The sequence below is a fragment of the Perca flavescens genome, chromosome 13, assembly GCF_004354835.1.
Source record: "Perca flavescens isolate YP-PL-M2 chromosome 13, PFLA_1.0, whole genome shotgun sequence".
In the NCBI taxonomy this organism is placed as follows: Eukaryota; Metazoa; Chordata; class Actinopteri; order Perciformes; family Percidae; genus Perca; species Perca flavescens.
Genome location: NC_041343.1, coordinates 34,977,351 through 34,990,570, shown reverse-complemented (window position 1 = coordinate 34,990,570; position 13,220 = coordinate 34,977,351). Strand labels below are relative to the sequence as shown.

The following is a 13,220-nucleotide window of genomic DNA, read 5'->3' as shown; positions in this document are numbered from 1 at the left end:
TTCAGTAATACGATGAAACTAATCTGGTTTCTCATTAAAGTCTGTCTGTCTCTCTCTGTCTGTCTGTCTGTCTGTCTGTCTGTCTGTCTGTCTGTCTGGTGTCAGGTTTCCATGGTAACGGTTCCTCCAATAGCAGCAGGATGTCCCGCGGTGAAGATGGTGGAGCTCTGTCCGTCCACGATGACCTGCATGCCGGGAACATGTGAGTCCCTGAACTCATCTCTTTGAGTGTTTGAAGCTCTTTAAGGTGCTCATATACACACATATAAATATATACACAGTATCTCACAAAGGGGAGTACACCCCTCACATTTTAGTGAATATTTCGTTATATCTTTTAATGGGACAACACTGAAGAAATAAAGCTTTGCTAATATGTAAGTATGAAGTGTCCAGCTTGTATAACAGTGTAAATGTGCTGTCCCCTCAAAATAACTCAACACACAGCCATTAATGTCTAAACTGCTGGCAACTAAAGTCAGTCCACCCCTATGTTAAAGTCCCATAGAGGCAGGCAGATGGTTATTTTTAAAGGCCAGTTACTGTATTACATGGATCCAGGATACTATAATTCCTGATAAAGTTCCCTTGGCCCCCCCACATCATCACATACCCTTCACCATACCTAGAGACTGGCATGGGGTACTTTCCATAAAATCATCTCTCACTGCAAATCAGACCAGCTGTTAGGCTAACTCAAATACAACCATACCAATCTGCTGTTATTTGTCCTTTGGGAGTGTGCTGTTCCGTTTGTTTCCGAGCCCAAACACACAGCAAAACGCCAAACTGTCATGCCGGAAAACAGACCAATCTGTAAACACTGAGTTGTCAGATCGGCTCTGCAGTTGGCTGAAAAACAGACACTTTGCTTCATTCATCACTGGCCAAAATGGCTCCTAACGTTACAATGTTATACCAGCCAAAGTTAATATTTACCGGGGGTGTCAAATTAAAGCTGTGATTATACTATACTATGTATATATATATATATATATATATATATATATATATATATATATATGCTTTATATTATATATTGCTTTTGATCTCGTTGTACATGTGTATAGTGACAATAGAAGGCATTTTAAAATATATATATATATATATATATATATATATATATATTTATTTATTTATATATATATATATTTTATATATTTAGAATGCCTACAAAAGCAACTTCTTTCCAGTGCCAACATGTACGCACAACATAAGCAAATAAAAAAACTATAGGGGGGTAAGGTGCCCAGTTTTGAGACGCTATATACATATACAAAACAAAAAATGAATAAATATGGTTTTATATACAGTGTGATATGAATGTGGGTTATTGCACATTATCTGAATATTGCCCGATTGTCATGAGCCGGGGGATTTGAGGACCCAAAAAGCAGAGATCAGGCGGAAGTTTCGTTGCTTGACGATTTATTAACAGAAAAACCCGAGCAAATACAAAAAGGGATCCAAAAATGCAAAAACAAACGACACAAGGAGTACAAATTGAGGCAAGCAAAAACCAAGTCCAGAATGAATATCAAACAAAAGAACAAGATATCACAAAAGCAGGAAAACAGAGACCTGGAGGGCAAAACACACTGGGAATTCCATAGAGCTGCCTCTCAAAAGACAAAATATATATATATATATATATATATATATATATATATATATATATATATATATATATATATATACACACACACACACACACACACACACACACACACACACACACAGTACAGGCCAAAAGTTTGGACACACCTTCTCATTCAATGTGTTTCCTTTTATTTTCATGACTATTTACATTGTAGATTCTCACTGAAGGCATCAAAACTATGAATGAACACATATGGAATTATGTACTTAACAAAAAAGTGTGAAATAACTGAAAACATGTCTTATATTTTAGATTCTTCAAAGTAGCCACCCTTTGCTTTTATTGATAACTCTGCAAACCCTTGGTGTTCTCTCAATGAGCTTCATGAGGTAGTCACCTGAAATGGTTTTACCTTCACAGGTGTCCCTTATTAATGGGGTTGGGACCATCAGTTGTGTTGTGCAGAAGTCAGGTTGATACGCAGCCGACAGCCCTATTGGACAACTGTTAGAATTCATATTATGGCAAGAACCAATCAGCTAAGTAAAGAGAAACGAGTGACCATCAATCAATCAATCATTCAAAATGTATTTGTATAGCGCTTTACAACAACCAGCAGGTATCCAAAGTGCTCCATCATTACTTTAACAAATGAAGGTCAGTCAGTCCGGAAAAGTGTGAAAACTTTGAATGTGTCCCCAAGTGGAGTCGCAAAAACCATCAAGCGCTACAACGAAACTGGCTCACATGAGGACCTCCCCAGGAAAGGAAGACCAAGAGTCACCTCTGCTGCTGAGGAGAAGTTCATCTGAGTCACCAGCCTCAGAAATCACAAGTTAACAGCAGCTCAGATTAGAGACCAGATGAATGCCACACAGAGTTCTAGCAGCAGACACATCTCTAGAACAACTGTTAAGAGGAGACTGAATCAGGCCTTCATGGTCAAGTAGCTGCTAGGAAACCACTGCTAAGGAGAGGCAACAAGCACAAGAGATTTGTTTGGGCCAAGAAACACAAGGAATGGACATTAGACCAGTGGAAATCTGTGCTTTGGTCTGATGAGTCCAAATTTGAGATCTTTGGTTCCAACCACCATGTCTTTGTGCGGACGAAAAAGGTGAACGGATGGATTCTACATGCCTGGTTCCCACCGTGAAGCATGGAGGAGGAGGTGTGATGGTGTGGGGGGCTTTCATGCCTGGTTCCCACCGTGAAGCATGGAGGAGGAGGTGTGATGGTGTGGGGGGGCTTTGCTGGTGACACTGTTGATTGAAGGCATACTGAACCAGCATGGCTACCACAGCATCCTGCAGCAACATGCCATCCGGTTTTTGTTTAGTTGGACCATCATTTATTTCTCAACAGGACAATGACCCCAAACACACCTCCAGGCTGTGTAAGGGCTATCTGACCAAGAAGGAGAGTGATGGAGTGCTGCGCCAGATGACCTGGCCTCCACAGTCACCGGACCTGAACCCAATCAAGATGGTTTGGGTTGAGCTGGACCTCAGAGTGAAGGCAAAAGGGCCGACAAGTGCTAACATCTCTGGGAACTCCTTCAAGACTGATGGAAAACCATTTCAGGTGACTACCTCTGAAGCTCATTGAGAGAACACCAAGGGTTTGCAGAGTTATCAAAAAAAGCAAAGGGTGGCTACTTTGAAGAATCTAAAATATAAGACATGTTTTCAGTTATTTCACACTTTTTTGTTAAGTACATAATTCCATATGTGTTCATTCATAGTTTTGATGCCTTCAGTGAGAATCTACAATGTAAATAGTCATGAAAATAAAGAAACACATTGAATGAGAAGGTGTGTCCAAACTTTTGGCCTGTACTGTATATATATACTAGAGGTGTGAATCTTCACTGATCTCCTGATTCGATTAGATTACATTTATCATGTCAGCGATTCAATTTGATTCAATATCTCGATGCGTCAAATACATTTTTCTATTAAAGCCATGTAGGATATTTAATTCATAGCTTTTCAAGCTTAAAAAAAACAAACATTCTGCAGTGCTGTAATACTAAATAAATTTTTTGATAACTCTGCAAACCCTTGGTGTTCTCTCAATGAGCTTCATGAGGTAGTCACCTGAAATGGTTTTACCTTCACAGGTGTGCTTTGTCAGGGTTCATTAGTGGAATTATTTCCCTTATTAATAAAAAAGCAAAGGGTGGCTACTTTGAAGAATCTAAAATATAAGACATGTTTTCAGTTATTTCACACTTTTTTGTTAAGTACATAATTCCATATGTGTTCATTCATAGTTTTGATGCCTTCAGTGAGAATCTACAATGTAAATAGTCATGAAAATAAAAAGGAAACTCATTGAATGAGAAGGTGTGTCCAAACTTTTGGCCTGTACTGTATGTTTCTTACAACGTTCTCAAACTTGTGCAGTCTGTGCATCTACCCTGGTTTCAGCAGGCGCGTTTTTAAATATATATAAAATATATGAAAGACATGAAGCAGAGTCGACAATGTCAGAAAGTCCTGCAGCATCCTTGAAGAGAAAACTGATGAATCCACCAACCAATGACACACACATTTAGCCGTGTCTGTGTGTGTGTGTGTGTGTGTGTGTGTGTGTGTGTGTGTGTGTGTGTGTGTGTGTCTGTGTGTGTCTGTGTGTGTCTGTGTGTGTGTGTGTGTGTGTGTGTGTGTGTGTGTGTGTGTGTGTGTGTGTGTGTGTGTGTGTGTGTGTGTGTGTGTGTGTGTTCCGCCTGTCAGATCACCGTCATCATCTTCTCTTCTTTCTGCTGTGTTGTGCTGCTGCTGCAGCGTGATTGGTTACTGAGTCAGTGGGCCTGAACGCCTTTAAAACCAAAACACCATCTATCTAAACACACACACACACACACACACACACACACACACACACACACACACACACACACACAGACACACGTCAGAAAATTGTGAAAAAATGTTTTTTCCCAAACTCAGAGATCTTGAGTTTCCTGTCCCAGAGGAGAGACTAGAAACTGTTCACATTTAATAATAATAATAATAATAATAATAATAATAGTAATAATTTAATAATAATAGTTTAATAATCTGGCATCACACATGTTTACCTGTTTCATCATAAAAAATCACTCAAAATCATTCGATTATCAAACTAGTTGAAGATTAATTGAATAAATCTTTGATGTTTGAGACTTTCTCTCTCCTGTCTGTAGATCTGGTTCACCTCACCTGTCAGTCAGCTGGCTCCGCCTACCAGGACCTGTCGCCGGTGGTTACCAGGATGTTCCGCACGCCAGAGTCACATGACCAAGGTAGCACACACTCACACACACTCACACACACACACACACACACAAACGCACAAACACACACACAGACACACACAAACGCACACACACACACACACACACACACACACACACACACACTCACACAAAACACACACACACACACACACAGAGACACACAGACACAAACACACACTCACACAAACACACACTCACACATAGACACACACACACACACACACAATCACACACACAAACACACACAGACACACACAGACACACAGACACACACAGACACAGACACACACACACACAGACACACACAGACACACACAGACACACACACACACACACACACACACACACACAACACACACTCACACATAGACACACACACACACACACAATCTCACACACACACACACACACACACAGTCAACTCTCCACTCAGAGAGTTTTGAGACATTTCATTCAGATATCTTGAGGTGACAGGAAATTGCCATGCCAGTTTTTCCCTCGCCAAAATAAAAGCCTGACTTTGAAACATTATTAAAGTGATGGTTGGGAGTAATTTCACCCTAGGGTCCTTTGCACCCCGACCTCGAGCCAAACCCCCCCCCCAGAAGTAAAGTACCCCACTAATAATACCCCGGAATGATAACAAACGTCTACAGTAGTACAAATAGTTTCTTATAAAACTTAGAAAATGAGGCATCAGAAAGTTTGTAACTACACCAGAAGTGTTTTTAAATAAGACTTGCCTGATGGATCCTCCACTCTGCTGCTACCGCCAGATCCCGCCAGATCCCGCCAGATCCCGCCAGATCCCGCCAGATCCCGCAGAGACACAACATCTATTTCTGGAAGAGACTACTGGTAAATTAGTCAAGAAGAATCAAGAAGTGAGAGACCAGCAGCAGCAGCTACTGCAGCGTGAGGCCACAGGACAAGATGCCACCCAGTTGGATAGATCCCAGCTGTGGTTTAAAAGCTATAGATGCTGAGCTCTGTGCGGGATCTCACGGGATCTCACGGGATCTCGCGGGATCTCACGGGATCTCGCGTGGTAACAGCAGAGAGGAGTATCCATCAGGCAAGTGTTATTTAAATACACTTCTGGTGTAGTTACAAACTTTCCAATCCATCGTTTTATGAGTACAGAAACTATTTGTACTACTGTAGAAGTTATGTATCATTCTGGGTATTATTAGTGGGGTACTTTACGAAATACAGACGTGGATCCATTAGCCCCTGCGCTAAGCTAACCAGCTGATAACGCTATCTCCACCAACGTTATAACAAGGGGAAAAAGCTTCAGGGGGGGTGTTTGGCTCGAGGTCACGGTGCAAAGGACCCTAGGGTGAAATTACTCCGAACCATCACTTTAATCATCACACAGCTGGTACTGATGGAGTCCTCAGGTCTTCTGGTTTCTGATGAAACAGACACAGATGCATTCTGGGTTTTATTAATCTATATCGGGTCATTCACATCAGAAACAATTGTAATCAGAAAATAGATTTTTTTTAAACTCAACTCTAGCCCGGTCCCAAATACAGAATAACAACTAATTAATCACTCAATTCTCATTGGCTACTACTACTACTACTACTACTGCTACTACTACTAGTACTACTACTACTACTACTACTAGTACTACATGCCAACATGGCAGTTTCACCCACTTGGTGGACTGCTCTCTCTCTCTCTCTCTATTCTGTAAACTTTCTCTCCTCTCTGACCTCCTCCTCTCTTTGTCTTCACTTCATTCATCATTTCCTTCTCTGCTTTAATTCTAACATGAACACACACACACACACACACACACACAGAGACACACACACACACACACACACACAGAGACACATACACACACACACACACACACAGAGACACATACACACACACAGACACACACACACACACACACACACACACACACACACACAGAGACACATACACACACACACACACACACACACACACACAGACACACACACACACACAGACACACACACACACACACACACACACACACACACACACACACACACACACACACACACACACACACACAGAGACACATACACACACACACACACACACACACACACACACACACACACACACACACACACACACACACAGAGACACACACACACACACACACATACACACACACACACACACACACACACACACACAGACACACACACACACACACACACACACACACACACACACACACACACACACACACACACACACACACACACACACACACACACACACACACACACAGACACACACACACACACACACACACACACACACACACACAGACACACACACACACACACACACACACACACACACACACACACACACACACACACACACAGACACACACACACACACACACACACACACACACACACACACACACACACACACACACACACACACAGACACACACACATACACACACACACACACACACACACACACACACACACACACACACACACACACACACACACACACACACACACACACACACACACACACACACACACACACACACACACACACACACACACACACACACACACACACACACACACACACACACACACACACACACACACACACACACACACACACACACACACACACACACACACACACACACACACACACACACACACACACACACACACACAGACACACACACACACACACACACACACACACACACACACACACACACACACACACACACACACACACACACACACACACACACACACACACACACACACACACAGACACACACACACACACAGAGACACACACACACACACACACACACACACACACACACACACACACACACACACACACAACACACACACAGACACACACACACACAGACCCACTGAGAGGATGGATGGCTGCAGCCTGATGACTCTGCAACATGATTTTATTAATTAATTCTCTTTTAATTCATTAACCTACATAATGAATAATAAAACTTAATAATGAAGGATGTGGCTGAGAACTAAAACCAAAAAACTTTGCTTTACACGTGATTGGTCGATACTACGCCGACCTACAGGTAACCAAAGCCTGTTTACACGTGATTGGTCGATACTACCCAGACCTGCAGGTAACCAGAGCCTGTTTACACGTGATTGGTCGATACTACCCTGACCTGCAGGTAACCAGAGCCTGTTTACACGTGATTGGTCGATACTACCCTGACCTGCAGGTAACCAGAGCCTGTTTACACGTGATTGGTCGATACTACCCAGACCTACAGGTAACCAGAGCCTGTTTACACGTGATTGGTCGATACTACCCTGACCTGCAGGTAACCAGAGCCTGTTTACACGTGATTGGTCGATACTACCCAGACCTACAGGTAACCAGAGCCTGTTTACACCTGATTGGTCGATACTACCCTGACCTGCAGGTAACCACAGCCTGTTTACACCTGATTGGTCGATACTACCCTGACCTGCAGGTAACCAGAGCCTGTTTACACGTGATTGGTCGATACTACCCAGACCTGCAGGTAACCAGAGCCTGTTTACACGTGATTGGTCGATACTACCCTGACCTGCAGGTAACCAGAGCCTGTTTACACGTGATTGGTCGATACTACCCAGACCTGCAGGTAACCAGAGCCTGTTTACACGTGATTGGTCGATACTACCCAGACCTACAGGTAACCAGAGCCTGTTTACACCTGATTGGTCGATACTACCCTGACCTGCAGGTAACCAGAGCCTGTTTACACCTGATTGGTCGATACTACCCTGACCTGCAGGTAACCAGAGCCTGTTTACACGTGATTGGTCGATACTACCCAGACCTGCAGGTAACCAGAGCCTGTTTACACGTGATTGGTCGATACTACCCTGACCTGCAGGTAACCAGAGCCTGTTTACACGTGATTGGTCGATACTACCCAGACCTGCAGGTAACCAGAGCCTGTTTACACGTGATTGGACGATACTACCCTGACCTGCAGGTAACCAGAGCCTGTTTACACGTGATTGGTCGATACTACCCTGACCTGCAGGTAACCAGAGCCTGTTTACGTGATTGGTCGATACTACCCTGACCTGCAGGTAACCAGAGCCTGTTTACACCTGATTGGTCGATACTACCCTGACCTGCAGGTAACCACAGCCTGTTTACACCTGATTGGTCGATACTACCCTGACCTGCAGGTAACCAGAGCCTGTTTACACGCGTGATTGGTCGATACTACCCAGACCTGCAGGTAACCAGAGCCTGTTTACACGTGATTGGTCGATACTACCCTGACCTGCAGGTAACCAGAGCCTGTTTACACGTGATTGGTCGATACTACCCTGACCTGCAGGTAACCAGAGCCTGTTTACACGTGATTGGTCGATACTACCCTGACCTGCAGGTCAAAACATCTATAATCTGTGGAGGGTTAGTCCTCCTGTCCCCCCAGAGACAGGGTCTTTACACGGGCCCCTACAGGGAGTATAATAAGCGACCTTCAGCACTCACTGGATCGGTTCGCAGCCGAGAGTGAAGCGGTTGGGATGAGGATCAGCACCTCTAAATCTGAGGCCATGGTTCTCAGCAGGAAACCGATGGAGTGCCTTCTCCAGGTAGGGAATGAGTCCTTACCCCAAGTGAAGGAGTTCAAGTACCTTGGGGTTTTGTTCGCGAGTGAGGGGACAATGGAGCGGGAGATTGGTCGGAGAATCGGTGCAGCGGGTGCGGTATTGCATTCAATCTATCGCACCGTTGTGACGAAAAGAGAGCTGAGCCAGAAGGCAAAGCTCTCGATCTACCGGTCAGTTTTCGTTCCTACCCTCACCTATGGTCATGAAGGCTGGGTCATGACCGAAAGAACGAGATCCAGGGTACAAGCGGCTGAAATGGGTTTCCTCAGGAGGGTGGCTGGCGTCTCCCTTAGAGATAGGGTGAGAAGCTCAGTCATCCGTGAGGAGCTCGGAGTAGAGCCGCTGCTCCTCGCTGCGTCGAAAGGAGCCAGTTGAGGTGGTTTGGGCATCTGGTAAGGATGCCCCTGGGCGCCCCTAGGGAGGTGTTCCAGGCACGCCCAGCTGGGAGGAGGCCTCGGGAAGACCCAGCACTAGGTGGAGGGAGGTCCAGCTGGGAGGAGGCCTCGGGAAGACCCAGGACTAGGTGGAGGGAGGTCCAGCTGGGAGGAGGCCTCGGGAAGACCCAGGACTAGGTGGAGGGAGGTCCAGCTGGGAGGAGGCCTCGGGAAGACCCAGGACTAGGTGGAGGGAGGTCCAGCTGGGAGGAGGCCTCGGGAAGACCCAGGACTAGGTGGAGGGAGGTCCAGCTGGGAGGAGGCCTCGGGAAGACCCAGGACTAGGTGGAGGGAGGAGGTCCAGCTGGGAGGAGGCCTCGGGAAGACCCAGGACTAGGTGGAGGGAGGTCCAGCTGGGAGGAGGCCTCGGGAAGACCCAGGACTAGGTGGAGGGATTATATCTCCAACCTGGCCTGGGAACGCCTCGGGATCCCCAGTCGGAGCTGGTTAATGTTGCTCGGGAAAGGGAAGTTTGGGGTCCCCTGCTGGAGCTGCTCCCCCCGCGACCCGACACCGGATAAGCGGACGAAGATGGATGGATGGACTCTGTTTTTGAAAATCACTACACACCACAGGCCTGAAATACACACACACACACACACACACACACACACACACACACACACACACACACACACACACACACACACACACACACACACACACACACACACACACACACACACACACACACTCAGCCTACCTATTCATGCACAAATGGAGAGATGTCAGAGTGGGGGTGCTGCCAGTGCTGGACCAGCACCTTTGCTCAAGAGCACCTGGCAGTGCCCAGGAGGTGAACTGGCATCTCTCCAGCTACCAGTCCACGCTCTGTACTTTGGTCCGTACTGGGACTTGAACCAGCGACCCTCCGGTTCCCAACCCAAGTCCCTACTGACGGAGATACTGACACACACTGGAACACATCACTTCAGATTGTAAGTTTGTTTATCAGATCAGCTGATGTGTTTGGACTAATTAAACTGTGTGTGTGTGTGTGTGTGTGTGTGTGTGTGTGTGTGTGTGTGTGTGTGTGTGTGTGTGTGTGTGTGTGTGTGTGTGTGTGTGTGTGTGTGTGCTTGCAGAGAGCAGCCCGACAGTCCTCTGGTGTCTGTACTTCAACATGGCTGACGGCTCTGGGCTGGAGGGGGAAGGTCACGACCTCCCCAATAACGTGTTCCTGTGTTCTGGACCAGACGCTGGACTGGGACATGAACACGCTGTCAGACAGGTGAGACAGACACACACACACACACACACACACACACAGAGACACACACACACACACAGAGACACACACACACACACAGACACACACACACACACACACACACACACACACACACACACACACACACACACACACACACACACACACACACACACACACACACACACACACACACACACACACACACACACACACACACACACACACACACACACACACACACACACACACACACACACACACACACACACACACACACACACACACACGTCACACCTTCTCCATAAACAACATGAACTCAAGGAGAGGGTTAACTTCTCCTGCTCCAGATTCCCCACCGTGGTCAGAAAACTCAGGGGAGACACTTTGTTTCTGTCACTATGACTCTAGAGTCACTACTCGCTCCGATCGCCGGCACTCTCTCACTTCTCCCTCGCTCTACCACACACTCCCCACACACACACACACACACGCGGCTCGACGCACACACCAGCGCACATTATAAACATCAGGCCACTTACATAGGCTACGGCGAGAGCTCTGCGTGGAGCCTCCGCACAACTGTACAACGGCCTTAAGAAGGGCACAATGAGGAGAGAAGCTAAAATAAGCCCGAGTCCGACCCGAATGGGCCCCGACGGGCTTGCAGGGCTCTAACACAGAGACACATACACACACACACACACACAGACAAACACACAGACACACACACAGACAAACACAGACACACACACACACACACAGACACAGACACACACACAGACAAACACAGACAAACACAGACACACACACACACACACACACAGACAAACACAGACACACACACACACACACACACACAGACACAAACACAGACACACACACACACACACACACACACACACACACAGATAGGACATACTATACTATGACTTTTTAAGGCGAGACACTACAGGTGAATAGGCTAAAATCTTAAAATAATAGATACCACAATAAAACCTCCTCAGTTGATTACTTACATAAGTATATAAAAAAGCTCATGAAAATTGATTATTTAATAAAATGGCAGGCATATAAGGCCTACAACTACAGTAACTCAATGAATTAACATTGGCGTATCATGCACAAAGTTGCCAACAAACCCACACTAGACAGTTGTATGGACACAGAAGAAGACCAACAGTAGATGTCACAGCTTTCTAAAGTCTAATTGTCCATTCCAGCACCATATATGTATTTTAGTTGTTTAGACTCTCGCGCCTATGTTTTACACTGGCAGTTGTGACAGCCTCAGCTTTCGAGATCTTGAGATCAGTTTCTCTCATTGAATTGATGGTGAAGATAACTAACCAGGCTCCCATCAGCACTGGTTCGTAACAACACAACAGAACAAAACTAATTATGAATCATTCAAAAGATCAATATTTAGAACATTGGAGAAAGCAAACAAAGTAGACTAAATTGTTATTTGACCACCAACCGGGTCAGACAGACAGGTCAGAGAGAGAGAGACCGGCTCAGTGACCACCATCTGGGTCAGACAGAGATACTCTTCCTCCTCCACTGGGAAAAACTATCTTCACTAAGAGATTTACACCTTGGAAAAATAGCCAAGAAAATAAAACTTCCCAAAGTTAACACCACAAAAGAAGCTGGTAGTTCTCCTAGGAGAAGAGAAGCTGGTAGTTCTCCTAGGAGAGGAGAAGCTGGTAGTTCTCCTAGGAGAAGAAAAGCTTGTAGTTCTCCTAGGAGAAGAGAAGCTGGTAGTCCTCCTAGGAGAAGAGAAGCTGGTAGTCCTCCTAGGAGAAGAGAAGCTGGTAGTTCTCCTAGGAGAAGAGAAGCTGGTAGTCCTCCTAGGAGAAGAGAAGCTGGTAGTCCTCCTAGGAGAAGAGAAACTGGTAGTTCTCCTAGGAGAAGAGAAGCTGGTAGTTCTCCGAGGAGAAGAGAAGCTGGTAGTTCTCCTAGGAGGAGAAGAGAAGCTGGTAGTTCTCCTAGGAGAAGAGAAACTGGTAGTTCTCCCTGGTAGAAGGAGAAGAGA

The 13,220-nt window shown here is 45.6% G+C and overlaps 1 protein-coding gene across 1 annotated transcript in view; it reads left to right on the top strand.

The window, feature by feature from the left end:
* The window catches only part of chm (CHM Rab escort protein), a 45,183-nt gene that overhangs the window by 30,426 nt on the left and 1,537 nt on the right, over positions 1-13,220 (top strand). The window contains exons 14-16 of the mRNA XM_028594628.1: positions 106-202; positions 4,791-4,889; positions 11,058-11,203. Coding sequence (XP_028450429.1) covers positions 106-202; positions 4,791-4,889; positions 11,058-11,203 — 342 coding nt within the window. The remainder of the gene's footprint in view (positions 1-105; positions 203-4,790; positions 4,890-11,057; positions 11,204-13,220) is intronic.